Raw genomic sequence first — 26849 nt, forward strand, 5'->3', positions numbered from 1 at the left:
CAGTATTGAGATGCTGGTACAGTAGCTATCCTGCACTTTATGGATTATTGAGTTTAATTACTTGTCTGAGTTTGGTTGAAAGCTGTACTGTACTGGTTTTTCATCGTTCCTTACTACTGCAGGTAAGTATTCAAAAGCGTGTGCTATAAAATAATTTCTCTTTCCATGTCATCACTTTTACCTCCCACACCCCCTCAACCCCGCTGCTGTCCTTTTCTTTAGTACATTACATCTATGAGGCCTGACACAAAAACATAAGATTTCAATCTGTTTAAATAATTGCAAAATGTATTATTGTAAAAGTGTTTTTTAAAGTAACTTTAACATTTAGGGATAGTACTCACAAAAGTCTTATCCATGAACCTAAGTTAAAATCAGTTCAACTAGTCTCAAGGATCATGGAACCTCAAAGGTAAATTAGAAAATGCTGTGCAATCTTTTAATGTTAATCTAAAATCACTTTGCCCAAAGCTGGCAATGCCTCTAGATTGACAAGGATTGAGTTTTCAACAATTTCTCCGATTTTGGACAGTTCAAGTAGGTTTTCTTAAGTACTGCAACTAGTGGGCACCTTTTTTTTTTAACAATCTAAAATATATTTAAATTTACCATTAAACAAAAGAAAATTTACTAGTGCAATCTGGACCCCATTTCCTAATTTTGTTTAAATACAGAAACCATCTCTTTGTTAAAAAAATTCTAATATTTTCAACATTGTGCATCTTCAAGTCTTAGCTGTAGAAAAGGAGACAACAAAAGCACATTATCTGCAGCAGACTAAATATTGAGAAAAGATAATGTATGTTAATAAATTTCTAAAGAATTGTCAAAAAATATTTTTGCATTTGGCAGGTATGTACTCACAGTTTTAGATAAATTCTAAGGACGCAACATGAACACAATACTGAAGCTAATCATAAGAAAATACTACACCCATTACATCTTTATTGTGTACATCACATTTCATACATGCATAAATACATAGTATATACCTTCTCAAAACTGCTTCCAGATTGTTTTCTTGAAGCTGTACTGTACTACTTCATCATTGCTTAGGTTGCATACATTTCATACAGTTATAAGCCCATCAACAGAATTAGCTCAGGAATAAATTACACCGCAGGATTTCAAATCTGTTCATTCAAATGAAGACATACAGTCCAAATTGGATTGAATAGTCTGAGTTTGTCAAAAATTATGGGATGGTTTGTCACATTAACAACTGGCACTTTCAAAGTTTAGTTGTTTTGAAAGCGGAATCCATGACACAGTTATATGTCCATGCGCTTCCAAAAGAAATACCTATTAAAATTATAAATTAATGCAGTTCATCATTTGATAAAACTGTATGATTATAAACATTAAATACTATTGGCAATGTCCTTCATGACACTTTGTTAAATGGAAAAAAATCCTTTAATCTGTTTCCACCAATTCTACTGTACATGAAATAATGCAATTGATTTCTGAACAGTAACTTCATCACTGGGTTTCCATAGATAACTATTACCAAACAAGAGTTAACTCAAAAACATTATTGGTAATTATTCCTGTGTACTTATTATTTTAGCGAAATAAAGCAGTGCAAAAACCTTTCCAAAATTATGGAACCCTTTCATTATCCAAATAGAAACCTGATTAATTTTCAAAGGACAATTAGTGTATACTCAGGCTTTCTAAATTAAAGATATTTTACAAAATTAAATGTTGATTCTAATAAATTGGCATTTCAATTATTTTAAAAATCTTTCTTACTGTAGTGTGAATGTCCAATAAATATTTCAAAGCCTGTAAAGTGTTCAAAGTGGTTTCCTATACATAATATACAATAAACATATTATCAGCTGGAGTCCAAGACTTGAAAGTGCTAAACAATGAGATGTACCTAAAATAAGATGTCACTAATGGTGTGATGGAGGGGGTTAAGGCGATGGAGAACAGTGGAACAACAGAAAGAGAACTGAAAAAGGATTGACGACTGAGGATGAACATAGGAAGTACTGAGGAAGAAGAATTAAGTATTAGCTCTGGATTCTAGGCAAAATCTTCCTTTTTTTTGGAAAAACGTTTTGATCAAATTCCTCAGATTTTTGAATTAGTCTTTCGTAAAGACGGAAACACTGATATTATTGGATTTTGGGGCGGGTAAGCAGAGAGCCACATGTAGGTTCTGGCGCTCCTTAAAAGCGAGTTTGACATTCAGAGGCTTCACAAGTGTTTGCACAATAACTTAAAACTTACTGAACTTTCTGAATTACAGTGAAATCTAGTGCAAAGTTCTTGGAAAAATACCACTCCCAAGTTATGACTCATACTAAATTACAGCATCATAGACAGTGTGAATCAGTCTGTCAGTAGAGGTTCCTGGATAATGACCAGAAGCAGCTGATTTTTTTTTGTACTTAGATCTATAGATCTAAGGCACCTACCCCAGTCAGACTAATTTCTCTGTACAGACCAGGCGAGTAATCCAGAATTCACTGGCAGATTAATGTGCTTAGCCACTGAGCCATTTAATAGCCTTCTTAATACACTTCCATTCAAAATTAAAAGAAACTTTTTAAGAAATTTGTACTTGGCATTCTGGATTTAAACTATGCTTTACAGTCCTAATTCTTACTTCATCTCATGAAATCTTCCAACAAAAGGGATATTCTCAATGTCAGAGAGTTTCTCAGCTGGTCAACATGCTTAGGCTGAAGAATGGACATCTCCTGTCACATTGCCAGGATGAGTGAGTTAGGAGCTGGCAGGCAGGCAAAAGCAGCCAATTAAGGAAGACAGATGGGGCTTTCACACTGCTGGTGCAATTTGACCACTGGCATCTCTCTCTGTGCAGAAACACTGAGAGAGATGGTTACTGCTCAACAGAGGGAATGCAAAATGGTACCTCCACTTTGAGGAGCCTTTGCAGAGCTGGTAGAGGAAGTTGTATTAAGTTTGCTGGGATTAAGTAGGTTAGCTCAGTGACTGTACGAGAAACTCGTCCAGCGGGGGTATCAGAGCAGTACAGATAGCCTTTGATGCTGCAGACTACTTCTTGGGTCATGGAGCCCTGCCTCTACTAGCATTCACCACCCTCTCCCCCATTTCACAGGGAGCTGCTGGGAATCCACATCCATGCAGCTGGAAGCTTCCTCACATGAGACCAATGGCTTGGGGAAAAAAGTTCTTCATTGCATCTTCAATTGTTAGAATTGGCCACCTACCTCTGGGAAACTTTTGTAGTGGCATTACTACAATGGGCAATCGTCGCAATGTGGCTTCACAACATTTTAATCGGCTACCCACCTCACAGGCTGTCATCCCAGGGCTGGTAAAATCTCAGCCAAAGTCTCTCAGCATCCCTTGGGAGAACTGAAACATGATTATTACATAACTTGTTTCAGCTGAGAATTTCATAAGCTGCAGATATGATTTGACAGACCTTTTAAAAAAAGTAAATCAGCGTCCTATAATATCACGGCTCATTCACACAGAGCATTCAGTTGGAGCATATTCTTGTAGAGTTAGTTTCACATTTATAGCATTTTAATGTAACTGCTGAGATCTTCAAATGCTTGCTGAGAATGGCTTAACATATTGTAGATTTTTAAAACACATCACTTGATGTTTATGAGAGTAAATTCAGCAGAACAAAACTGTCTTCTGGCAAAGATTTTCTGGAGAAATTATTCAGATGATTTCAATTGTCACTCTTGTTCTGAAGGTGTCTGAAAAATAACAGGCTGCTGTATCATCAGGAATTTAATGGGAGGACCACAAACGAGCTACATTTTCATTCTTCCAGTAATAAATATCAAAAAAAGGGAAACAATCAGCTGTGTTGAGGTATGTAGTAGCAGCATGCAGAGCGGAATGATTTTCTCGGAATTTAATGCAATGCAACATATTCGTGTGCAGCACTTTAGCTTTATTTTGCTATCCCCTTTGAACTAAGAATTTTATTTCAAAGTCAGGAGAAATAAATTTTGAATTTTAAGCATGCCTGCTGTCTATTGTATCTGGAAAATTGCATTCTTTGATGCACATTGATCTTTCACATAAATCCAATAGATTGGTATAGTCAAGAGAATCATTCATAGTTTCTACAAGTAAATTAACCATATGCACATTTAGGTATAGAGAAAATGAAAAAGAAACCCAACTAACCTAACAAAATTACTTCACAGTATACAACAAAAGCACTTGAATCAAAGCTGGTTATCTGTAAAATTAATTTGTATGATTAATTTAACCTTTAAAACAGAAAGTATAATTCCACATTTGTTAGACTTCACCTTTCAATTATGAAGGATGCAAAAGTGAAAAATTGAAATATTCTTTAGTAAATTTCTACTTAACAACTTGGGTATTTGCAGAGTTTTTTGAAATAACATTAAATTAAATCAATCCACAATGAAAGGATTCTGCTATTAACAATTTACATCAAGCATTTTAGGAAAAAAATCAATTTCAATTTTCTCCACTGTATATTTTTGCATGGCATATTGCTACAGACTGGGGAATTAATAGGACCTCTGCCATCAACAACTGACAAAATTCTACCGTGTTGATTTTGAATATATTAAAGTCGATAATTTTGCAGTGCAACTTACTAATAAATCTTAGTCCTAATCTGGTGTTTCGCCAACCTTGCTCAAGCTGCTGAATATTTGGGGAATGCATGCAAATGTATGTAATGGAGAGAAGTATTGAAATAAAGAGCTTCTCTCCAGGTGGTATAATGCCTAAGTATAAAGGGAGACACGTGACATATGTTTGTTTATGTTGGGAAGGGAAACAGCAACAAAGTTGTATTGGCAGTTAAACATGAGCTTGAATGTCCTTGGAATACTTTGACATCCTACAATTTAAGAGCATCCCAGTTTTGAGTTCTCCACCACTGACAGTGCTGTCTTCAGTTGTCAGGTCCTTAAGTTCTGGAATTCTCTCCCTAAATCTCTCCTTTCTTCCTTTAAGATACTCTTTAAAATCTATCTTTTTGACCAAGCTTTTGGCGATATCCTCTAATATATGCTCATGTGACTCAGTGTTAAGCGTGGTTTGATAACATTCCCACAACAGGATATTCAACTATGCTAGAGTTGGCTATGTTTTCCAAAGGTTGTGTACTACCAAAAGAAAGTCTAGTGAAAAAGATGTTGTGTTGGACAGTATTTACTTAAATTCATTGTTCCAAACTACTTTATCCCAAGGATAAAGATGAAAGCTTCTCTCCTCCAACCTCCAATCTGTCCATTGGTTGAATTATCTCTGCACATTGGTCAAAAATTGCAGTTCTCAATTCTCACTACATTACCTTCAGATGTAAAGGAGCACATGCTCTGGCAACACATGGAGGACCTAAAGGGTGAAACTCACATCTTATGCTTTCACTAAATAAAGCTTTACCACACATCACTGTCAGAGAAATCAAAGCTTTATGGTCTCCAAGCATCAGATCAATTCACAAAGGTCAGCCGACATATTTAAAGAATTTAACTTCTTGATTTTTTTAATGTCTGGATGGTTTCAATAATTTACTTGCATATACCCAAAGTCCATGTATTCCCAAAGGCTTTAGCAAACATTGTTCAGAATATCTTTTTTTTAACTATAGGAGAGTTGTTTCCAGCGTGAGAGGGCACTTCTGGTTAGGAGCAGAGTGGAAAGCCACAGATTTGCTTTGCGTCAAGAATTTGTCGCAAGATCTTCAGAACCACACATTTATGGCGAGCTATCCAGTGAAGCTGCAGGGAAAATAAAATAAGATCAGCTCCAAGCACATGATATGGTACAGTGTAATAATGTAAACAGACTATTTAGAGCAGAATACAAAGTCTCCATACAAATACACCGACTTTGTTCCCTAAAACTTGGGTGGCATGGTGGCTCAGTGGTCAGCACTGCTGCCTCACAGTATCAGGGACCCAGGTTTGATTCCAGCTTTGGTCGACTGTTTGCGTGGAGATTGCATGTTCTCCCCATGTCTGCACGGGTTTCCTCCACATGCAAAGATGTACAAGTTAGGTGGATCAGCAATGCTAAATTGTCCTGTAGTGTCCAGGAACGTGCAGGCTAGGTGGATTAGCCATGGTAAATGCGGGGTTACGGGGATGGGTAGTGGCTGGGTTTGGGTGGGATCCCCTTCAGAGGGTCAGTGCAGATTCGATGGGTGGAATGGTCTCTTTCTGCATTGTACAGATTTCATGAAACATAATAACACTTATATAAAAACTATCTTTAATGTGGGAGAAGTCATCCCAAAGTGGGATTTGGCAAAAATGCCAAACGAAAAGATAGTAAAATGGGTGACATCAACTTGGACAAAGAGCTGAATTGGACTAGCATGTTACATGATTTTGAGGAAGGTAGAGAAACAGGACAGTTTTGAGTGGAAATTTTAAAAGACAGAAAGGCACGAAGGCTGAAGGATTTTGAGCACTGGAGGAAGTTAAAAAGTCCATTAAGAAATTTAAAGCAAAGATCAGAATGCTGAATTCAAGGAGTCAGGGAGCGATGAGCCAGTGAGATTATGTTTTCTAAGTGAAAGATTGGAGATCAGGTAAAAAAGTATTAAAATACTCATATCCTCAGAAATTACGATTCAGGGTGCTTGGAAGTGAGAAAAACAGAGGAAAAAAGGATAGGCAGTATGGTGCTGTTAATACTTTGGTTTTCCACTTTAGGTTTAAAAAGATGTATAGTGCTCCTTGCAACTACTTATTTTAAAATTACTTCAACTACTATAATTTTGAATGGCTTCTGGCATTAGGAGGTACTGTACATCAGGACAACAGTAACGTGCAAAGTTATTGCTGAACATCAGTTTCCACCAGTAGTTACAAGGTCTCTCTTTATAACAATGCCATTCCATTAACTTTGTGTTTAATTCTAATCTTGTAAACGAGTAAATAATGTATTTTGAAGAAGGATGCTTTTTCAAGACTACCAAATGCACACTATGAGCTAAATTGTGCCAAAAGAAAGAATGCTCTGATGTCAGGAAGCAATTGGGGTCATTTAGCTGTATCACCATTTGGTAGGACAGACACAGGGATTTTGCCTGCAACGGCCATTGAAGAGCCAGTTGGCTGGGAAGCGAGTTAATAACTAGGTGGCTCCCTATCCCAGAGGAGTGTCATAACAACTCCAAATAGGTTGATTCAAAATATTAAACTAATAAGTGGCAGGCAGGTGGTTGCTCTGGCAAGTCGAAGGCAGGAGCAATATTTAACAGGCGGTCAGCATCTGTAAGGCGAACTGCGGACAAAGCGGGCAATGAAAAGAATGTTGAATAAGGGAGACTGGGCAGGATCAACAGGAATCAGAGGAATGATTCCATCAACATCTAATGAAGATTCATTGGAAATGCTGCTCCAGGCTGCGAAAGGTATGGGGAGAGGAGCGCCTCCCAGTGAACTGGAGGGGACAGCAAACCTTACCAAGAAGGGTAGCTGGAACTGGCTGACAATGTCAATAGTCAATGCGGTTATGATAACATGGGTGTAGATGGAATTGTTTCAACAACATAGTATATATGATATAGCAAGATGATTGACATAAATGATAGCAGGCATGCAACTCTGCGCATCATACATGGTGCCCATGTGGGAACAGGTGAAACCCATGCACCATGTATGACCAGGGCAAGAGACAGTGAAGGCTCAGATCTGTCAGAGTTGATCACTGCATTTCCAAGACTGAATGGCAGTTAACAGCAGACTCCCAGTGTCCATGACGAGGGATGGGAAAGCTGGCATATGCTGATCAGCACTACGAACACGAGACACAATGGACATAATGTCTAAACCTGATTCCAGGAGAGAGGCATTCATAATGCCAGGGAGCATAGAAGAACTGGAGGTGCAGGTGTGAAAGTTCATAGCAGGCATAGCAGGTCCCAATGGAAAAGCTGGCATGGAAATGGAATGGGTTACAGAGGGCAGCCTGTCACTGAGGACGAGGAAGGTGTAATGTCCATGGAGTAAAGTGATGAGTCTATCAATCCTTCTGACTAACACTGGTCTTCCTGTGGACCTTGATGATCTCAGGAAGCTACAGATCAGGGACAGGCAACAGGAGTTGACTGGAGGCAAAAGATGTGTATATCACTCTTATTTTTCCCCTATTTCTAATAGTGGTTGAGGCTCTGATATCACACAATTCCTCAGAGGAGGAACTGCAACTATTTGATGAGAGAGTGACTCATCAGTTCATTGCACCCTCCATCAGCACAGTCACATTCAAAAGTCAGTGGACACAGATTCATGGTTAGAGATGGGACACTTGCTGGTGTGAAGTGCATAAATGTGCATGAATAGACAATGGAAGCAGTGACAGCTGTGGTCTTAGTTCTTACTTGGTTTTGCCTATAGGTAACTGTAATCTCACACTATGTGGGCAATTGTCAGTTACCCAATAGCTTATCAAGGCAAACTGCTATTTAAAAGTTATAATTTCAAAGTAGTGATGCAATATTACACAACAGCAATGCGGAATGGGCAATAAATAAGGAAAAAAATTCTGTATTAACTGTGGAACAGTGGCATGCTGAATCTTTGGATCACTATTAATACATGATCTGGTAAAATATTTTAAGTCTCAGATTCTGATTGTTTTCATATTCCTATACAATTTCTTAAACTTGGAGGAACTGTTTGGGTGAAGTTCACAGCAGATAAGTGTCTTATTTTTAAGTGTGACCTCCAGAAAGTCTGCAATAGTGAGAAGAGTGGCTTCTTTCTTGATTATATGTTTTTTGAGATATGTTTCTTGATTAAACTTAAAATATAAGCCATAACTATTAATTTAACCGGGGGCAGTGTTTGTAGAGGAATAAGACAATGTTATTTTTTGGATGTGTAGATTGTGAAGGAGCAAAAATGGCCTTTAGTAGAGTGATATGCGCTTCTTGTCAGATGTGTGAGTTTAAAGAGAGTTTAAGGGTTACTGCGGATTATATCTGCCATAAATGCTGTTGGTTGTGAATCTTATTAGATCGAATGGAGAGACAGTTAGAAGCAATGAGAAATTTTCAACAACAACAGTATGTGGTGGATGGCAGTTATAGGAAGGGGGTAACGTCTCAGATACAGTCACAAAGATGGGATAACTCCAGGAAAGGTAAGAGAGGTAGGCAACTAGTGCAGGAGTCTTCTGTGGCTATACCCATTTCAAACAAGTATGCTGTATTGGAAAATGTAGGGGGTGATGGATTCTCAGAGTAACGTAACACGAACAGCCAAGTTTCTGGTATCAAGACTGGCTCGAATGCAACGGGGGCTCGTCGGGTTCCAAGAGATCAATTGTGTTAGGGACTCTCCAGTCCAAGATACAGACAGACGTTTCTGTGGTCAGCAGCGAAAAAGCAGAATGGTGTGTTGCTTCCCTTGTGCCAGGATCAAGGATATTTCAGAGAGGGTGCAGAATGTTCCCACGGGGGAGAGGGGCCAGCAAGAGGTCATTGTCCCCATTGGAACCAATGACATAGGAAGGGAAAAGGTGCACTTCCTATTCTGAAGATTCTGAAGGGAAATTACAGAGAGTTAGGCAATACTTTAAAAAGGAGGTCCTGGAGAGTAGTAATATCTGGATTACTTCCGGTGCTAAGAGCTAGTGAGGGCAGAAATAGGAGGATAGAGCAGATGAATGCATGGCTGAGGAGCTGGGAGAAGGATCCATATTTTTAGACCATTGGAATCTCTTTTGGGGTAGAAGTGACCTGTACAAGAAGGACGGTTTGCACCTAAATTGGAAGGGGACTAATATACTGGCACAGAGATCTGTTCAAGCTGCTCAGGGGGGTTTAAACTGGTAAGGTGGGGGGGTGGAACCCAGGGAGATAGTGAGGAAAGAGATCAATCTGAGACTGGTACATTTGAGAACAGAAGTGAGTCAAGCAGGCAGAACAGGCAGGGACAAGGTAGGACTAATAAATTAAACTGCATTTATTTCAATGCAAGGGGCCTAACAGGGAAGGCAGATGAACTCAGGGCATGGTTAGGAATATGGGACTGGGATATCATAACAATTACAGAAACATGGCTGAGGGATGGGCAGGACTGGCAGCCTAATGTTCCAGGATATAAATGCTACAGGAAGGATAGAAAGGGAGGCAAGAGAGGAGGTGGAGTGGCGTTTTTGATAAGGGATAGCGTTACAGCTGTACTGAGGGAGGATATTCCCGGAAATATATCCAGGGAAGTTATTTGGGTGGAACTGAGAAATAAGAAAGGGATGATCACCTTATTGGGACTGTATTAGAGACCCCCTAATAGTCAGAGGGAAATTGAGAAACAAATTTGTAAGGAGATCTCAGCTATCTGTAAGAATAATAGGGTGGTAATGGTAGGGGATTTTAACTTTCCAAACATATGACACTACCATAGTGTTAAGGGTTTAGATGAAGAGGAATTTGCGAAGCGTGCACAAGAAAATTTTCTGATTCAGTACGTGGATGTACCTACTAGAGAAAGTGCAAAACTTGACCTACTCTTGGGAAATAAGGCAGGGCAGATGACTGAGGTGTCAGCGACCATAATTCCACGAGATTTAAAATAGTGATGGAAAAGGACAGACCAGATCTAAAAGTTGAAATTCTAAATTGGAGAAAGGCCAATTTTAATGGTATTAGGCAAGAACTTTCAAAAGCTGATTGGGGACAGATGTTCACAGGTAAAGATATGGCTGGAAAATGGGAAGCCTTCAGAAATGAGATAACAAGAATCCAGAGAAAGTATATTCCTGTTAGGGTGAAAGGGAAGGCTGGTAGGTATAGGGAATGTTGGATGACTAAAGAAATTGAGGATTTGGTTAAGAAAAAGAAGGAAGCATATGTAAGGTATAGACAGGATAGATTGAGTGAATTCTTAGAAGACTATAAAGGCAGTAGGAGTATACTTAAGAGGGACGTCAGGAGGGCAAAAAGGGGACATGAAATAGCTTTGGCAAATAGAATTAAGGAGAATCAAAACGGTTTTTACAAATACATTAAGGACAAAAGGTTAACTAGGGAGAGAATAGGGCCCTCAAAGATCAGCAAGGCAGCCTTTGTGTGGAGCCGCAGAAAATAGGGGAGATACTAAATGAGTATTTTACATCAGTGTTTACTGTGGATAAGGATATGGAAGATATAGAAAGTAGCGAAATAGATAGTTACACCTTGCAAAATGTCCATATTACAGAGGAGAAAGTGCCTGATGTCTTGAAACACATAAAGGTGGATAAATCCTCAGAACGTGATCAGGTGTACTTTAGATCTCTGTGGGAAGCTAGGGAAATGATTGTTGTGCCCCTTACTGAGATATTTGTATCATCAATAGTCACAGTTGAAGTGCCAGAAGACTGAAGGTTGGCTAACATGGTGCCACTGTTTAGGAAGGGTGGTAAGGACAAGCCAGGGAACTATAGACCAGTGAGCCTGACCTCAGTGGTGGGCAAGTTGTTGGAGGGAATCCGGAGGGACAGGATGTACTTGTATTTGGAAAGGCAAGGACTGGTTAGGGATAGTCAACATGGCTTTGTGTGTGGGAATTCATGTCTCACAAACTTGATTGAATTTTTTAAAGAAGTAACAAAGAGGATTGATGGGGCAGAGCGGTAGATGTGATCTATATGGACTTCAGTAAGGCGTTCGACAAGCTTCCCCATGGGAGACTGGTTAGCAAGGTTAGATCTCACGGAATACAGGGAGAACTCGCCATTTGGATACAGAACTGACTCAAAGGTAGCAGACAGAGGGTGGTGGTGGAGGATTGTTTTTCAGACTGGAGGCCTGTGACCAGTGGAGTGCCACAAGGATTGGTGCTGGGTCCTCTACTTTTTATCATTTATATAAATGATTTGGATTTGAGCATAAGAGGTACAGTTAGTAAATTTGCAGATGACACCAAAATTGGGGGTGTAGTGGATAGCAAAGAAGGTTACCTCAGATTACAACAGGATCTTGATCAGATGGACCAATGGGTCGAGAGGTGGCAGATGGAGTTTAATTAAGATAAATGCGAGGTGCTGCATTTTGGGAAAGGAAATCTTAGCAGGACTTATACATTTAATGGTAAGGTCCCAGAGAGTGTTGCTGAACAAAGAGACCTTGGAGTGCATGTTCATAGATCCTTGAAAGTGCAGTCACAGGTAGATAGGATAGTGAAGAAGGCATTTGGTATGCTTTCTTTTATTAGTCAGAGTATTTTCTGGAGTTGGAAGGTCATGTTGCGGCTCTACAGGACATTGGTTAGGCCACTGTTGGAATATTGTTTGCAATACTGGTCTCCTTCCTATCGGAAAGATGTTGTGAAACTTGAAAAGGCTCAGAAAAGATTTACAAGGATGTTGCCAGGGTTGGAGGATTTGAGCTATGGGGGGTGGCTAAACAGGCTGGGGCTGTTTTCCCTGGAGCTTTGAAGGCTGAGGGGTGACCTTATAGAGGTTTACAAAATTATGAGGGGCATGGAGAGGGTAAATAAACAAAGTCTTTTCCCTGGAATCGGAGAGTCCAGAACTAGACGGCATAGGTTTAGAGTGAGAGGGGAAAGATATAAAAGGGACCTAAGGGGCAACATTTTCACGCAAAGGATGGCATGCGTATGGAATGAGCTGCCAGAGGAAGTGGTGGATGTTGCTACAATTGCAACATTTAAAAGGCATTTGGATGGGTATATGAATAGGAAGGGTTTGGAGGGATATGGGCCGGGTGCTAGCAGGTGGGACTAGATTGGGTTGGGATATTTGGTTGGCATGGAGGGGTTGGACCAAAGGGTCTATTTCCATGCTGTACATCTCTATGACTCTATGACTCTAATCACTGATCTGTTAATTCTTTGTAAGATAGCCAACTTGTGTCCTTCAACAGCATTGAAGACCAGTTTATGACTTACAATTACTGTTAACAGATAGCAGTGCTACACCTATTTAATGTTATGTATTTCAAGAATCACCAATAATTTTGTCTTGGCATGAAACCATTCGCAGTTATCACAGAAAACAAAGACAACCGATATAATAGTAAATAGTTCTTTTTTCATAAGTATGTCTAACATTAATAAAATAATACTTAAAAGCTATTTTAATGCACAAATGTTATTATGTTAATAAAATATAAATGCCAATAAAATCTAATTTTGCAGCAGGCATTCAACAAGACAAGACATTTAACGTTTTGGAGATAATCTCCCAGAGCCTAAGCAGAGGAAGGTTTCCTCTATGCTAGATGTGGTAATGTCAAATCCACCTATGAATTTGAGTTTTGCTATGATTAGCGCAGAAGAAATTTTCCAGTTTATTTAATATTTTGCAGTTACAGCGTCAAATTTCTGAAATTAAATACCAATGATTTACAGTAGCCTTCCGGAACTAACTTAACACCACAGCCTCTGTAGAAGTTTCACTTCTATTTTCTCATTGCTCTTTCGGACAAATGAAACTGAATTCTTATGCTCAAGGCCAGATACACTCAACATCCCACTTTGTTTCCTTGCAACAGTACATTGCTGTTGAATATTTTTTCTCACATCTATCGAGATGTCTGGCCTTTGTCTGCACTTCATTTGATACTTAAGAAAAATACATGCCTGTTCTTATGCTCCTAAAGTTTATCTCATTTGCATTGAAATCAGTCAGAAGGCATGTTTTCAGAGAGTAAGGGACAGGAACGAGAACAGATTCCAGCTGTTGCACTGAATAATTTGACAGCCGGTTTCACACAAGCTGTTGGATTCCCAAGAATAGAGCAGACAGTCATGTCTTTTTAAGTAGCACATGGCTTAGGAAGAGGAACACGGAAGAAAAGAAAAATGGAAATTGACAGTGGAAGTAACTAATGTATCCAATTACTCATGCTATACAATGAAAATAATGCAGTTTAATTTTTAGAAAATCTTTCTCTTCCATCCCCACATCTTATAATAATGACAACGAGCAATTTAATTTTGTTAAAGGTCTGACGTAAATGAATATGACCAAGAAACAACAGAACAAACGTGTGTTTTTAAACCTAGTTGCCTGCGAAGCACTTTACTATTGTACTTTTAAAATAAAGTTTTAGGCTGTTTGTCAATTTCAGCCAGGACTGTGGCCACTGAAGTTACACATGGACATAGTCAACATTATGGTCAGCTAGCAAGGAGTATGACTCTGGTAGTCTTTCATTCCACCCCAACTACATTCAGTGGTGCAGCTCTAAGCTTTAGTGTCAATTAATTAGAGTTTTAGTTGTCAACTAAGAAACTCATTTAACCAAAAAGGCACAGTTGAAATGTCATGTATAATGTTCTGGGCAAGCCTGCAATCCATTAAATAGAAGCAGAATTATAAGAACGGTAAACAGGAAGTGACAGTGTCCACATCAAGAAAAGTCCAAAACCATCGAAGACAAGGAAGAAACCAGCCAGTCTGGGGCAATGGGGGGGACTAGGTTTCAGTCAGTCACTAGGGCTGACCCTCTGGGAGCTCTTGTCCTGCAGTCCATCCAGAATGTTGAAGGGTCTGTCCAGAGCATTGTCAAAGCTGAAGCTGACTCATGTCGAGGGCTCAGATGAGCTGTCACAAAGCTAGTCCTTTTTTTCTAAAAGCTGTTCCTTGACTCAAAGATACTCTATCCTTGATTTTGTTTCAAGAGGGATAATAAACCAGGCCGGGCTCCGGTCAGTCTGGTTTGGTACAGAGATGAAAAGGATTTTGAGAGGCCTTTTGTTTATACGTAAACAGATGAGGCTTCAGGCCAAAGTGGTCATGTTTTAGAAGTGACCTGTATAATGAAAGGGGAGTGGTTAGCTTTCTAGCCGAGCAGTTCAATCCAGAACTAGTTGGGAGTTCAACAGTGAGCTGTGTGGAAACTCTCTTCTCTCTTTCTGCCCTTCTAATTTCAATCTTTAAGCATCTGTTCCATTTTTTAACTGTGTTTTAAGGGGATTTGCTTATTGGGACTGTTGTGTACATTCGGACAGCATAACTACGTCTAATTTGGATGGACTGAGTTCTGTCGGGGTTCTTTATTCTGTTCTTTGTGTTTCACTGTGTAATTTTGTAAGTTTTTTTTCTGTTTTAAACCTGGAAGTCAAGCTCGCTAACGTAATCCAGATAATTTTCACTATATGCTTACTAAAACAATTTGCAAAGGTATGGACTGGGCTGCCTGTTTCAGAATGTTTTGAGTGGTCTGGCTTAGTCCATAACAGATTGGGGGCTCTTTGCGGGATTTAAAACAGAGAGTGATGGGTGCTAGTGTCTTTATTTCAGACGTGGGTTTGGTTGGATGGACAAAGCTTGGGATAATAATATCTCGTTTAGTAGCCAAAAGGTTTCTGGAAATGAATGCAGTGACATTGGAAGTTTTGCAAAAAGTGAATAAAACCAAGCTGCAGGAATTACCAGAGAAGCTGGAATTGGAACTGCCTGCTTCTGTGAGGAAAGGAGAGATAATTACAGCAGTAGCTCAACATTTAAACTTGCTGGAGAAACCATCAGAATCTAGAGAGATGGCAGGGATTCAATTGCAAATGAAGCAGCTCGAGTTAGAGGTGAGAAATAAGGAAAGGGCAGCAGAAATGAAACAGCTTGAGTTATGATTAAAATGCAGAAGAAAGGGAAAAGAGAGAGCAGAAGAACAGAAAGAAGAGGAGAGAACAGCAGAAGAGAGGGAAAAAGAGAGAGCATTTGAACTTCCAAAACTGATACTTAAAATGAAAGTCAGCTTAACAGGCTGGAGATAAAGGCTGAAGATAACCTTAGCGAGGAAATAGTGCAAACTCATGTGGAAGAGCAGAGAGTTAAAACAGCACGGTTAGCAGCTGAAGTGGCTGATGATTACGAGCTAGTCATAAAACTTGGTTTGGCTTCCAGAATCAATTTCAGTCCATGAGGGATAGAAATTGCGGCAAAGAGAAATCCTCACATGGCAAGGGAAAGGTAGATCTCAGTGATGATCATAAGGATAACGTAGTCACAGGGTAAAAACGAAACCCTTGAGGGGTCAGAGAAGTTAAAAAGCTCAGGTGTTTTCATTGTAATAAAGTGGGCCTCACGAAACGACAGTATTGGTGGGCTAGGAGAAAGCCAGGTGTAGGAAAACTGGACAAACTTAGAGGTTTTGTTGGACTAGTAACAAAAAGCATGACAGAAGTTAGACAACTGCCTCAGAGTGTCCAAGATGATCAGAGGTTGATTAAGGAGGAAGTGCCAGATCTGCTTAAAAAATACACATGTAAGGGTAAAGTTTATTCACATAGGCCAGGAGCAGTAGGTAAGGAAGGTACAATATGAAGGGGCACAGGATCCTCTCAGTCAGTAATGCTGAAGGGTAAGGAGATATGTACTCCTGAGGGACTATTGCCAGAAAAGGTACTGGCAACAGGAATTCATGGTGAGACAAGAAGTGCTCAATTATGTAAAGTGAAGCTACAGAATCCACACAAGAGTGGAGAATTTATGGTAGGAGTGCTGGACAAACTCTCAGCTCCAGGAATACAACTTATCCTTGCAAATGATATAGCTGATTCATTGGTAGGCATGCTGCCTACTCCAGTTGAAAGGCCAGTGGAGACGCTGGCAACTGAAGATATGGAGAATGTTTATCCAGGAATTTTCCCTGATTGTGTAATCACAAGATGACACAGGCACAAGCAGGAGGGATAAAAAGGCACAAATAAGGAAGCTGACATAGCATTATCCGAGACCTTTTTTGATCAGATAAGTGCAACAGAAAAGGAGCAAAAAGAAAGCTCTGCTACGGTTATTGAATTACAGCAGAAAGATGAGGAGTTAAAACAGTTATATGAAAAGGCATTTTCAGAGAAGAAAAATGAATGCATCCCTGTGTGTTATTACTTAACAAATGATGTCTTAATGAGGAAATGGAGACCATCACACATTCAAGCAGATGAGAAATGGGCAGAGATTCATCAATTTTTTTGCCAGTAGCGTATCGAAAGGAGGAGCTGCAAGTGGCGCATGAGCTACCACGTGGAGGTCATTTAGGGATGAGGAAAACATAGGCTAAAATACAAAGACATGTTTACTGGCCTGGACTACACAAGGATGTAGTTGCATTTTGTCAAATGTGACATACATGTCAACTGATCAGAAAACCACAGACAGTAATGAAACCTGCACCTTTAATACCTATTCCAGCATTTGAGGAACCTTTCACAGGAGTCTTGATTATTGTGTAAGTCCCCTACCTCAAACAAAAAGTGGGAATAAGTATTTATTAACAATAACGGATGTGTCGACTAGATTTCCAGAGGCAATCCCATTACATAATATCAAGGCAAAAAGTGTTGTAGAAGAATGACTTAAATATTTTTACTAGTTACGGACTGCCAATAGAGATCCAGTCAGATCAAGGATCGAACTTCACATCCAAACTATTCAAGGAGGTTATGGATAACTTGGGAATAAAGCAATTCAAATCTACTGGATGGTAGGCACGTTGCTGACCATTATCATGCCAAGGCCAAATAAGAAGATTTCAGCCTCCCTGCAGGAATGGATGGTAGATGGGAAGGTACACTGGTATGATTTCAGTAACATGGACATGTCATGTTGCTCACGAAGAGCTGTCATTTCCAGCTGCACAGGATGCCACAATGTGTGGAGTGGAGCCCAGGTAGGAAATGCTGCATATGAACTGACTCTCCTAGGCACGATGAGGCCAGCTGGCAGTGTGAAAGTCTCAGAGAAACATCAGATTACTGTCTCCACAGATCTCCTGAAAGCACCATAAGGATGACACAGATCAAACCTACCTTTACTGTGGTTAACTTACTTCTCTGAGGAAACTGCAGGCATTGCCTGCTCCGACACCAAAACCAACAAGAGCAGAATCAGAAACTGCACCAGCTACACAGGCACAACAGCCTGCACAAGATGGCCGACAGAAACAATGTTCAATCAGCTATCTGCATATGACTTAGCAGCAAAGTCAACAATGCCTTAGGACAGCACTACCAGCTGCTGGATGAGCATCAGCACCATCTACCCAGGAGCCTCGATGGAGACAGTCACTCTCCATTCCTGTGCAAGTGCTCCATTTCAACGAGCCACTGGAGACTTCTGCACAATCTCAGAGGCATCCAATCACATATTCGGGGGGGGAGGGGGGAGGGTGAATGCTACTCTTCTTGCTAAGGCTCACCCATCTGTTAACTCGCCATTGGAAGGTTGTTTTTCAGGCTGGAGGTCTGTGACTAGTGGTGTTCTGCAGGGATCTCTATTGGGACCTCTGCTGTTTGTGATGTAAATGGCACAGATGAACATGAAAATGTAGGTGGTTGGACTATTGAGTTTACAAATGATACAAAGAATGGTGGAGTTGAGGATAGTGTAGAAGGTTGTCAAAGGATATAGCAGGATATAGAACAGTTGCAGATATGGGCAGAGAAATGGCAGATGGTGTTTATTCTGGGTAAGTGTGAGGTGTTGCACTTTGGGAGACCAAATGTTAAGGAAAAGTATACAGTAAATGGCAGGGCCCTGAACTATATTGATGTACAGAGAGATCTTGGGATTCAAGTCCATAGCTCCCTGAAAGTGGCCACACAAGTAGATAAGATGGTGAAGGTGGTGAAAGACATGCTTGCCTTTATTGGTTGGGGAATTGAGCGCAAGTGTCAGGGTGTCATGTTGCAGCTTTATAAGACTTTGGTTAGGCCACATTTAATACTGCACTTGGCTCTGGTCGCCACATTACAGGAGGGATGTGGAGGCTTTGGAGAATATTCAGGAGAGGCTTATGAGGATGCCACCTGGATTAGAGAGTATGAAGCATAAGGAGAGGCTAGAAAAACTCAGGTTGTTTTCTTTTGAGCAGCAGAGGCTGATAGAAGTCTATGAAATGCATAAATAGGGTTGACGGTCAGAACCTTTTTCCCAAAGCTAAAAGAAGGGAGCATGCATTTAAGGAGAGGGAAAGTTCAAAGGAGATATGAGGGGCAAGTGTTTTTTACACAGACAGTGGTAGGAGTCTGAATGTGCTGCCAGGGTTAGTGCTGGAGGCAGATACAATAGGGGTGTTTAAGGGACTTTTAGGTAAGCACATGAATATGGAAGGAATGGAGGGATATGCATCAAGGGCAGGCAGAAGAGATTAATTAATTTGACATCACATTTGGCACAACATCGTGGACTGAAGGGTCCATTCCTGTGCCATTCCTGAAGAAGGGCCTGTGCCCGAAACGTCGAATCTCCTGTTCCCTGGATGCTGCCTGACCTGCTGTGCTGTTCCAGCAATAAAGTTTCAACTTTGATCTCCAGCATCTGCAGACCTCACTTTCTCCCCATACAGTTTTATGTTCTACTAGACCATCAGAATTTTACTCCAAGTAAGTATCATGGAGACCGAAACGATTGTCTTCAATCCTGCCACAATCTTAGATTCCTTGCCACCAATCCATTCTCCTAGTATTTCTCAGTGAACGAGATGCCTGGTTACAAATTTGATCTTGAACTGAACTTTGGACTCCACGTGCTCCCAGTACCTACACCTTTTCCTCTAATGTAACACATCTCTACGCTTATCTTGAAACCTCCATGTGTTTATTTGGTTATCCGTAGACTTGAATATTTCAATGTTTTCCAAGTCAGTCTTTCATCTTCTACTGATCAAATACAGGAGCTATTTTGAACCTTTGTTGTCCATACCCTTACTTGTATCAAGTACCATTTACTCACCACCCATGCCACTAGCCCACACTGGCGTATGCTATCTGAATGCCTTGATTTCAAAATTTCCTTCCTTGTGTTTAAATCTCTCCATTGTCTTATACCCTTCCTTTTTCTGGAACCTCCTCTAGCATTACAATATTTAACACTTCTAGCTGTTTATGCATCCCTGCTTTCCTTTGTTCCAGCATTTGTATGCATATTTTTGGCTAAGATTTACATTCTGAAATTACTTGCCTGAATCTCCCCAACTTCCTCATTCATCTTTAAGGCACTCCTTAAAACCTACCCCTACTCTTCTAAATAGTTTTGTGCCTGGTTATGTTCCCTTGAAGCATTCTGGTGCACTTCACTATATTAAAAAGGACCATATAAATGCAAATTGGTGTTTCTATAAATGCTATAATGAAAATCAGTACTATAGAATTAAGTTTCCTTGTAAAAATGTTGAAATGATTTAAGATAATTGTTCGATTTGAATTTTATCCTGAAGGGTAATGAATATTATATAAGTAATAAAGAATTGAGACATGTATTTCAAGTTAAAGACCAGACAGTATTGCTTCTGTAGTGGGGAAAAGTGATTGAAAACATTAGTAGATTCCATAAAATGTTCAAACAATCTTGACAAGAATGGATTTAGAAGCATGTCACATTAAACTGACGCACTGTAGATTTTTCAGGGAGAATTTAGTTTGTGCTATCTGGTGAAAATAATTTAATTGGATGTTCAAAGGGTTTGAAAAAATTCACAACAGAAACTTCTGAGTATGTTTAAGGCATGGGGGCTGTTAATTAAGAGTACTAGCTATAAATTAAGTTTGCAATGTTATTCTTAGCATGTAAATATAACAAGATTTTTGTGAGTCACTATATTCACAGAAACAGTATCGAATTGGCTGGGTATATGGAATTGAAAGCTGCATTTAAATGAAATGAAATTAGAATCAATTAAAGGGAACTGCTAGAAAATTCTGGAGATCCTCAGAAAGGTAAAGATGCCTTTTATGGGTCAAGATTTAACTGTCAAGAGGCCAAGACATTGAATGTCTCTGTCCCCTTTTCCCTATAGTGATACACACTGAGCTGGTACAGGTTGTGAGCTCACGAGAATTATGGTTCTATGGAATTAATGGAAAATTAGTTAACTGGATTGACAGGCGACTTGGCAATAGGAAACAAACGGAAATAATTAAAGCAGAACAAGCTGTCTGTGCATTGACTAAACAAATTACACTAGCAACTGTTTTAAGTCCCCTGCTGTTCAGACTATCCAGAATTGATTTGGGAAGCAGGCATCTGCTGAAATCTAGCATTGCTAAGCAACCAATTTAAAGGTCAACAAATAGCATTTAAAAAGTAGTTCAGTACTCAATGATGCAGACTTACTAAGCAATAGCAGGTGAATTTTTATTGCAGATATAAATCTGACATATTGCATACTGGAAACAAATGCAAATTTACTTTTATCTGTCCTTGGGGTGCAACTATTGCTGATAAGGCCAATATTTATTGTGCATCCCTAATTACCTTTGAAATACCCCTGGTGAGCTGCTACCTTAAACCCCTGTGGTTATATGGTTTATGTATGCTAACAATGCTGGTAGGAAGAAAGTTTCAAGAATTTGACCCAGCAACAATAAAAAAGCATCTGCAATGCACCCTGATGTGTCTGCTGCTTGTGTTCTTCTAGATAGAAGAGGCTGAGAGTTTAGAAGGCGTTACTGAATTAAGTTTGCCAAATTGTGGCAGTGCATTTATAGATGTTACACGTTACTGTCACTGTCTGCTGGTGGTGGATGAGGTACTGATCAAGCGGTTTACTTTATCTTGGATTGTGTTGAATATTTCAAGTTCTGTTAAAAGTGCATTCAGCTAGACAAGAGGAGAGTATTCAATCATATTCTTGACAAATGCCTTGCACACAGTGGACAGGCCTTTTTCCTGGGCTAGATTTGCACATCAAGATGGGTTGGAAAGGGGTTTTCCCAATTTTTCCTTCCCCATTGCTTTAGCTTCTATCTCAAATTTCACCTCTTTCAGAGGGTCATGTGACTTTGGTTGTGGTGCACAGTTTGCATATTATGCCAGAATGGTATTCCAATTGTATGGAAAGGGCGGCTTGATCAGATAGTTCTTTGCTGTCTGTTGCTGTTTGTACAACTGATGAGGGATCATCACCAAATAAGTTTGCATGTAAATACATCGTTTCCAGCCATAACATTTGCGTCATACGTTTGCTACCCATTTCTTTTAAGATCAAAATAACGGAAATATTGGTTATCCATTCAAAACATAGCTCAATATCATTGCATCTCAGAGCATATTACAACATACTTTTAAGAAATAATCTAAACATTCAAACAAAAAGTCACAGTATATAGAAGACATGGTGGGGTGGTAGTTCTCTACAGTTTAATATCGTCTCTGTTCTAAGACAACATTCTCAAAAATTGCATAATGGTAGCTTTGACTGAAACATCCAACTGTTTGTGGAAAGTGAACAGCAATAAATCACAGTGAAAGGGAAACAGCTTGCAAAAAACACAGGTTTTTCTATTTAGACACTTGCACAACTTTTTTAAAAATCTGAAAAATAATTTCTCAGGAGCCATTTCTGGTATGGAAATCACTGGTCTTGTGAAAACACTGCTTGAAGGTGCAATTCTTTTTATTTTGAAATAAACAGAATCCATTCAAAATAAGTTAACATGTGCTTAACGCAGCATAAGGGTAAGGAAGTTACGTTGAACTTATAAAAGGCACTAGTTTAGCCTCTGCTGGAGTATTGCATCCAGTTCAGGGCTCTATATTTTATTAAAGATGTAAAGCATTGGAGATAGTGCAGAAGAGGTTTTCCAGAATGGTTCTAGAGATGAGGAATCTTAGTTATGAAGGTATACTGGAGAAGCTGGGATCTGGGAGAAGAGATGGCTCAGAAGGGATCAGATTGAATTCTTTAAAATCATGAGGGATTTGGAATAAATAGGGTGAAACTGTTCTCACTCATGAAAGGATCGAGAATCATAGGGCACAAATTTACATTTATTAGGAATAGTAGAAATTATATGAGGAAAAGTTTCAAACAATGATTGGTCAGAACATGGAATGCATTTCATGCAAATGTGGTGGGGCAGGTTACATTAAAGTGTTCAAGAGAGACTTTGACAGTTATTTGAAAAAAGGAATACTGCAGATCTACAGGGAGAATACTGATGCCAACAAAAAAGGGGCTGAATGGACTTTCTGTTCCGTAATAATTTGTGAACACAGGTCATCATGCTTACTTCACATGATGCATAGAACATAACTCAATGCAGCATTTCATTTCTGCTTTTTGATTTTCAAAAAATCTACAGAAAGATCTCATTGTAACTTGATAGCATTTGTACCAGTTTTCCATGATTTTAAAATCTTTTTCTAAATTTAGTGGTTGAGTGAGAGACCTCTGTGAAAAGTCATCCCCTGTAGTTCCTACTGGAAGGAATAAGTGTGGAACCTCTCTGTCCTGGTGACATGTATCAAGATCCATAAATCTTAATCTGTAAAATCTTTCACTGTATTTTTCAGAGAAATTACGTGCGTCACAGAGTGGTGTCCATCAATCTATTTATACTGGTTGAGTAACTGTTCCTCTTATTGAGCAACACGGGAGCCATTTTCCAATTGGGTCTGTTGTGGATTTCTTTAACAATACTATAATGGAACTAAACTTCCAAAAAGCAGAGCAGAGCAAAGATCTTAAATTCCATTTTATGGATTACATGTTAGCAGAAGAATGTCACCTCCTACAAATCTCATTTTTTGTCATGCTCTTTTTAATTAGAGTTCCATTCAATAGCCTATTGAGGAAATGCCCTGACATTTAATGTAATTTAGTACACAACAATATAGAATAACAGCTCCAAAAGCCTGAGCTGTAAGTTTATGATTTATTTTTTGCAGAAGAGAAAATAGGAAGCTATGGTGGTGGAGGGAAAATGAGATTTGAGAGTTTTTTTGCTTGGCTGAGATTCTAAACTTCAAAATTCTGTTGTGAAAGAGTGAACCTGAACTGTTGGCTCATGTTAACAGAAAAGGTTAATATGCAAACACTGTTGGACTGTATACACTCAAGTTTCAATGTGGGATATGTACAGTGGCAAACAAAACAGAGAACTCAGTTCAGACATTGACTGTCTTTCTTTCCAGTATAATAACTTCATAAAATGCTATTAATTTTAACCCACTTGAATAGTGGATTGCAATCTTCTTGAATATATTGTTTGACTTGATGCCCACCAATATACAATGAGTAGTTTCATTTTCAAATGTCTAATTAAAGATGACTCGTAAATCTGAATGAAACCTAATTAATTTTGAACAGTAAGTCAGGACAATTCTATCGTCCACTTTATGCTACAAAAACGAAAGGTGAGAGATATTTATATTAATTTACAAACATTACTCCTATAACATAATGTATCCATCAGATTGTGAAGCTATTAGCTCATCTGATGTCTTCAAAAAAAGAGGGAAGATTTCACATTAAAGTCACTTTTCTTGATACAGGCCTTAACTTGGTTGGAGTGATAGGATAAACAGGGGAAGAGGAACAGACCCAGGTGATCCTTACTAGGATTTCAAAAAACAATACACACTGAAAAACTGAGAAGTAGCACTGTTAGAGAAATGCACTGATTAATTGTCTCATCTTGAATGAAAAGTTTATCTATGAACTACTTCCTGTTTCTATGAACATAATACAGACACTATTATGCTGCCACTCTCAAACTATGCAAGAGCAACCCATTCCTAATCATGTTACAATTAGAATTTACAATTTTCGACCCAAATATAGACTTTTCATAAGAAAATCCAGAGTATTCAACCAATCCAGAGTCCACGAATAATGATCTAATTCAGAACTTTCTTTCCAAACCACCACCTACTTCAGAGAATTTTCTTCATGATTTCTTATTTCAAATATTTTTAAAACTTAATGGTGAAAGTCTTAGGTCAAATAAGCACATTATTTGGTGAAAAAATGCCGCAGTGATTTGAAGAAAAACTTAAAGAGCATTTTAATTAAAACAACTAGGCTGAGATAATCATTAAAATCTCTGGTTTATTTAGGAAGTTGTTGCAGAAGGGAAAGCAGGCAACCACAGTGAACAGAGGACAGACATTAAAAGGAATTAAGATTTTAAAATTCACCCATTTAGTTTTCATTATTTAATGTGCTAAATGCATTACAAATAATGACAAATATAAACTCCATTCCTCCACTGGCGAATCATGCATTTGTGGATGATTCATACTGATGGCATTATTCCTGGATTTGTGTTGATTTGTTGAGAGAGCCCAATATGGAAAAGCAGCTCCCTGGAGTACTCTCGGTTAATAACTAATGAAATCAATTTATATTGACCATATTCTGAGGCTCAGTATCTTAAGAATACTCATTTTGCAAAAATAAAAAGCCCTGAAGTTGGTTTTTAAAGAAATACTGACATCAAGGTTCCCTTCAGTTTGCACCAGTCATAGCTTTAAATTAAATAAATTGTTCTATATTTTGTCCTTTCTTTCAATGTTGTTATGATTTCATTTCACTTGAATAGAATTGCCTTTCTTCAATTTATAATGCTTCCACTTTAGGATGCAAGTTGAAGTAAGTGTTACAGCATTTTATTACATCCTGTAGCTAACAAAATTGGTTCATTTTCAATACTGTAAACGATTACCTCCCAAAGCAGATTGAAAGAAAAATGATTTGCACCTGACTTTGCAGACAGAATTTACTCAACACTAGAAACCACAACATAATAATCAACTTAAACTGAACACTGGAGATTAGAAATGTACATGTGTGACAGCATAAGAAAAAATACTGTGGGTGCAGGAATAGGCCATGTGCACTCACAAAACTGCTCGCCATTCAATAAGATCACATCAACTTGAAAGGTGATTCAACCATAGGTTACAAAGGAGCTTAAAGATTACATTTGATCAAGGGAGTGGCTTATGAGAATGCTAGAAATAGTGATAGGTCTAAGCATTGGGAGCAAAGGAGACTCAAGAAACTAATATGGAAAGGGAAATGAGAATATGAATACAGGCTATTGAGGAACAAAGGTAGATTGTAAAAGCTTCTATTGATATATGTAAGGAGAAGGATTAGCAGGATAAATGAGGCCATTACAGATGGGGACAGGAGAAGAAAAAGAAAAATGTGGAGAAACTAAATAGATACTTTGTGACTGTGTTCATGAAAGAAGATATGGAAAATCTCCCAGAAAGAGAGTCATAGAGATGTACAGCACAGAAACAGACCCTTCAGTCCAACTTGTCCACGCCAACCAGATATCCCAACCCAATCTAGTCCCACCTGCCAGCACCCAACCCATATCCCTCCAAACCCTTCCTATTCATATACCCATCCAAATGCCTCTTAAATGCTGTAATTGTACCAGCCTCCATCACTTCCTCTAGCAGCTCATTCCATACATGTACCACCCTCTGTGTGAAAAGGTTGTCCCTTAGGTCTCTTTTATATCTTTCCCCTCTCACCCTGAACCAGTGCCCTCTAGTTCTGGACTACCCCAGTCCAGGGAAAAGACCTTGTCTATTTACCCTATCCATGCCCCTTCCTGATTTTATAAATCTCTATAAGGTCACCCCTCAGCCTCCTACGCTCCTGGGAAAACAGCCCCAGCCTGCTGAGCCTCTCCCAATAGCTCAAATCCTCCAACCCTGGCAATATCCTTGTAAATCTTTTCTGAACCCTTTCAAGTTTCACAACATCTTTCTGATAGGAAGGAGATCAGAATTGCAGGCAATATTCCAACAGTGGCCTAACCAATGTCCTGTACAGTCACAGCATGACCTCCCAACACCTGTACTCAATACTCTGATCAATAAAGGAAAGCATACCAAACACCTTCTTCATAATCCTATCTACCTGAGACTCTACTTTCAAGGAGCTATGAACCTGCACTCCAAGGTCTCTTTGTTCAGCAACTTAACCTTACCATTAATTGCATAAGTCCTGCTAAGACTTGCTTTCCCAAAATGCAACACCTCTCATTTATCTAAATTAAACTCCATCTGCCACTTCTAAGCCCATTGGCCCATCAAGACCCCGTTGTAATCTGAGGTAACCTTCTTTGTTGTCCATTATACCTCCAATTTTGGTGTCATCTGCAAACTTACTAACTATACCTCTTAAG

The 26849-nt window shown here is 39.1% G+C and overlaps 1 protein-coding gene across 2 annotated transcripts in view; it reads right to left on the reverse strand.

Annotated features, from left to right (window-relative positions):
• Positions 1-927: 927 nt before the first annotated feature.
• Positions 928-26849, reverse strand: part of samd12 (sterile alpha motif domain containing 12) — a 129586-nt gene continuing 103664 nt past the window's right edge. For both annotated transcript variants that reach the window (XM_043688987.2, XM_043688986.2), the window contains one exon: positions 928-5732. In XM_043688987.2, coding sequence (XP_043544922.1) covers positions 5710-5732 — 23 coding nt within the window. In that variant the 3' untranslated portion in view covers positions 928-5709. The remainder of the gene's footprint in view (positions 5733-26849) is intronic.

This window comes from Chiloscyllium plagiosum, unplaced genomic scaffold (genome assembly GCF_037043375.1).
Source record: "Chiloscyllium plagiosum isolate Xiang-an unplaced genomic scaffold, Cpla_swu_hap1 HiC_scaffold_4, whole genome shotgun sequence".
Classification (NCBI taxonomy): Eukaryota; Metazoa; Chordata; class Chondrichthyes; order Orectolobiformes; family Hemiscylliidae; genus Chiloscyllium; species Chiloscyllium plagiosum.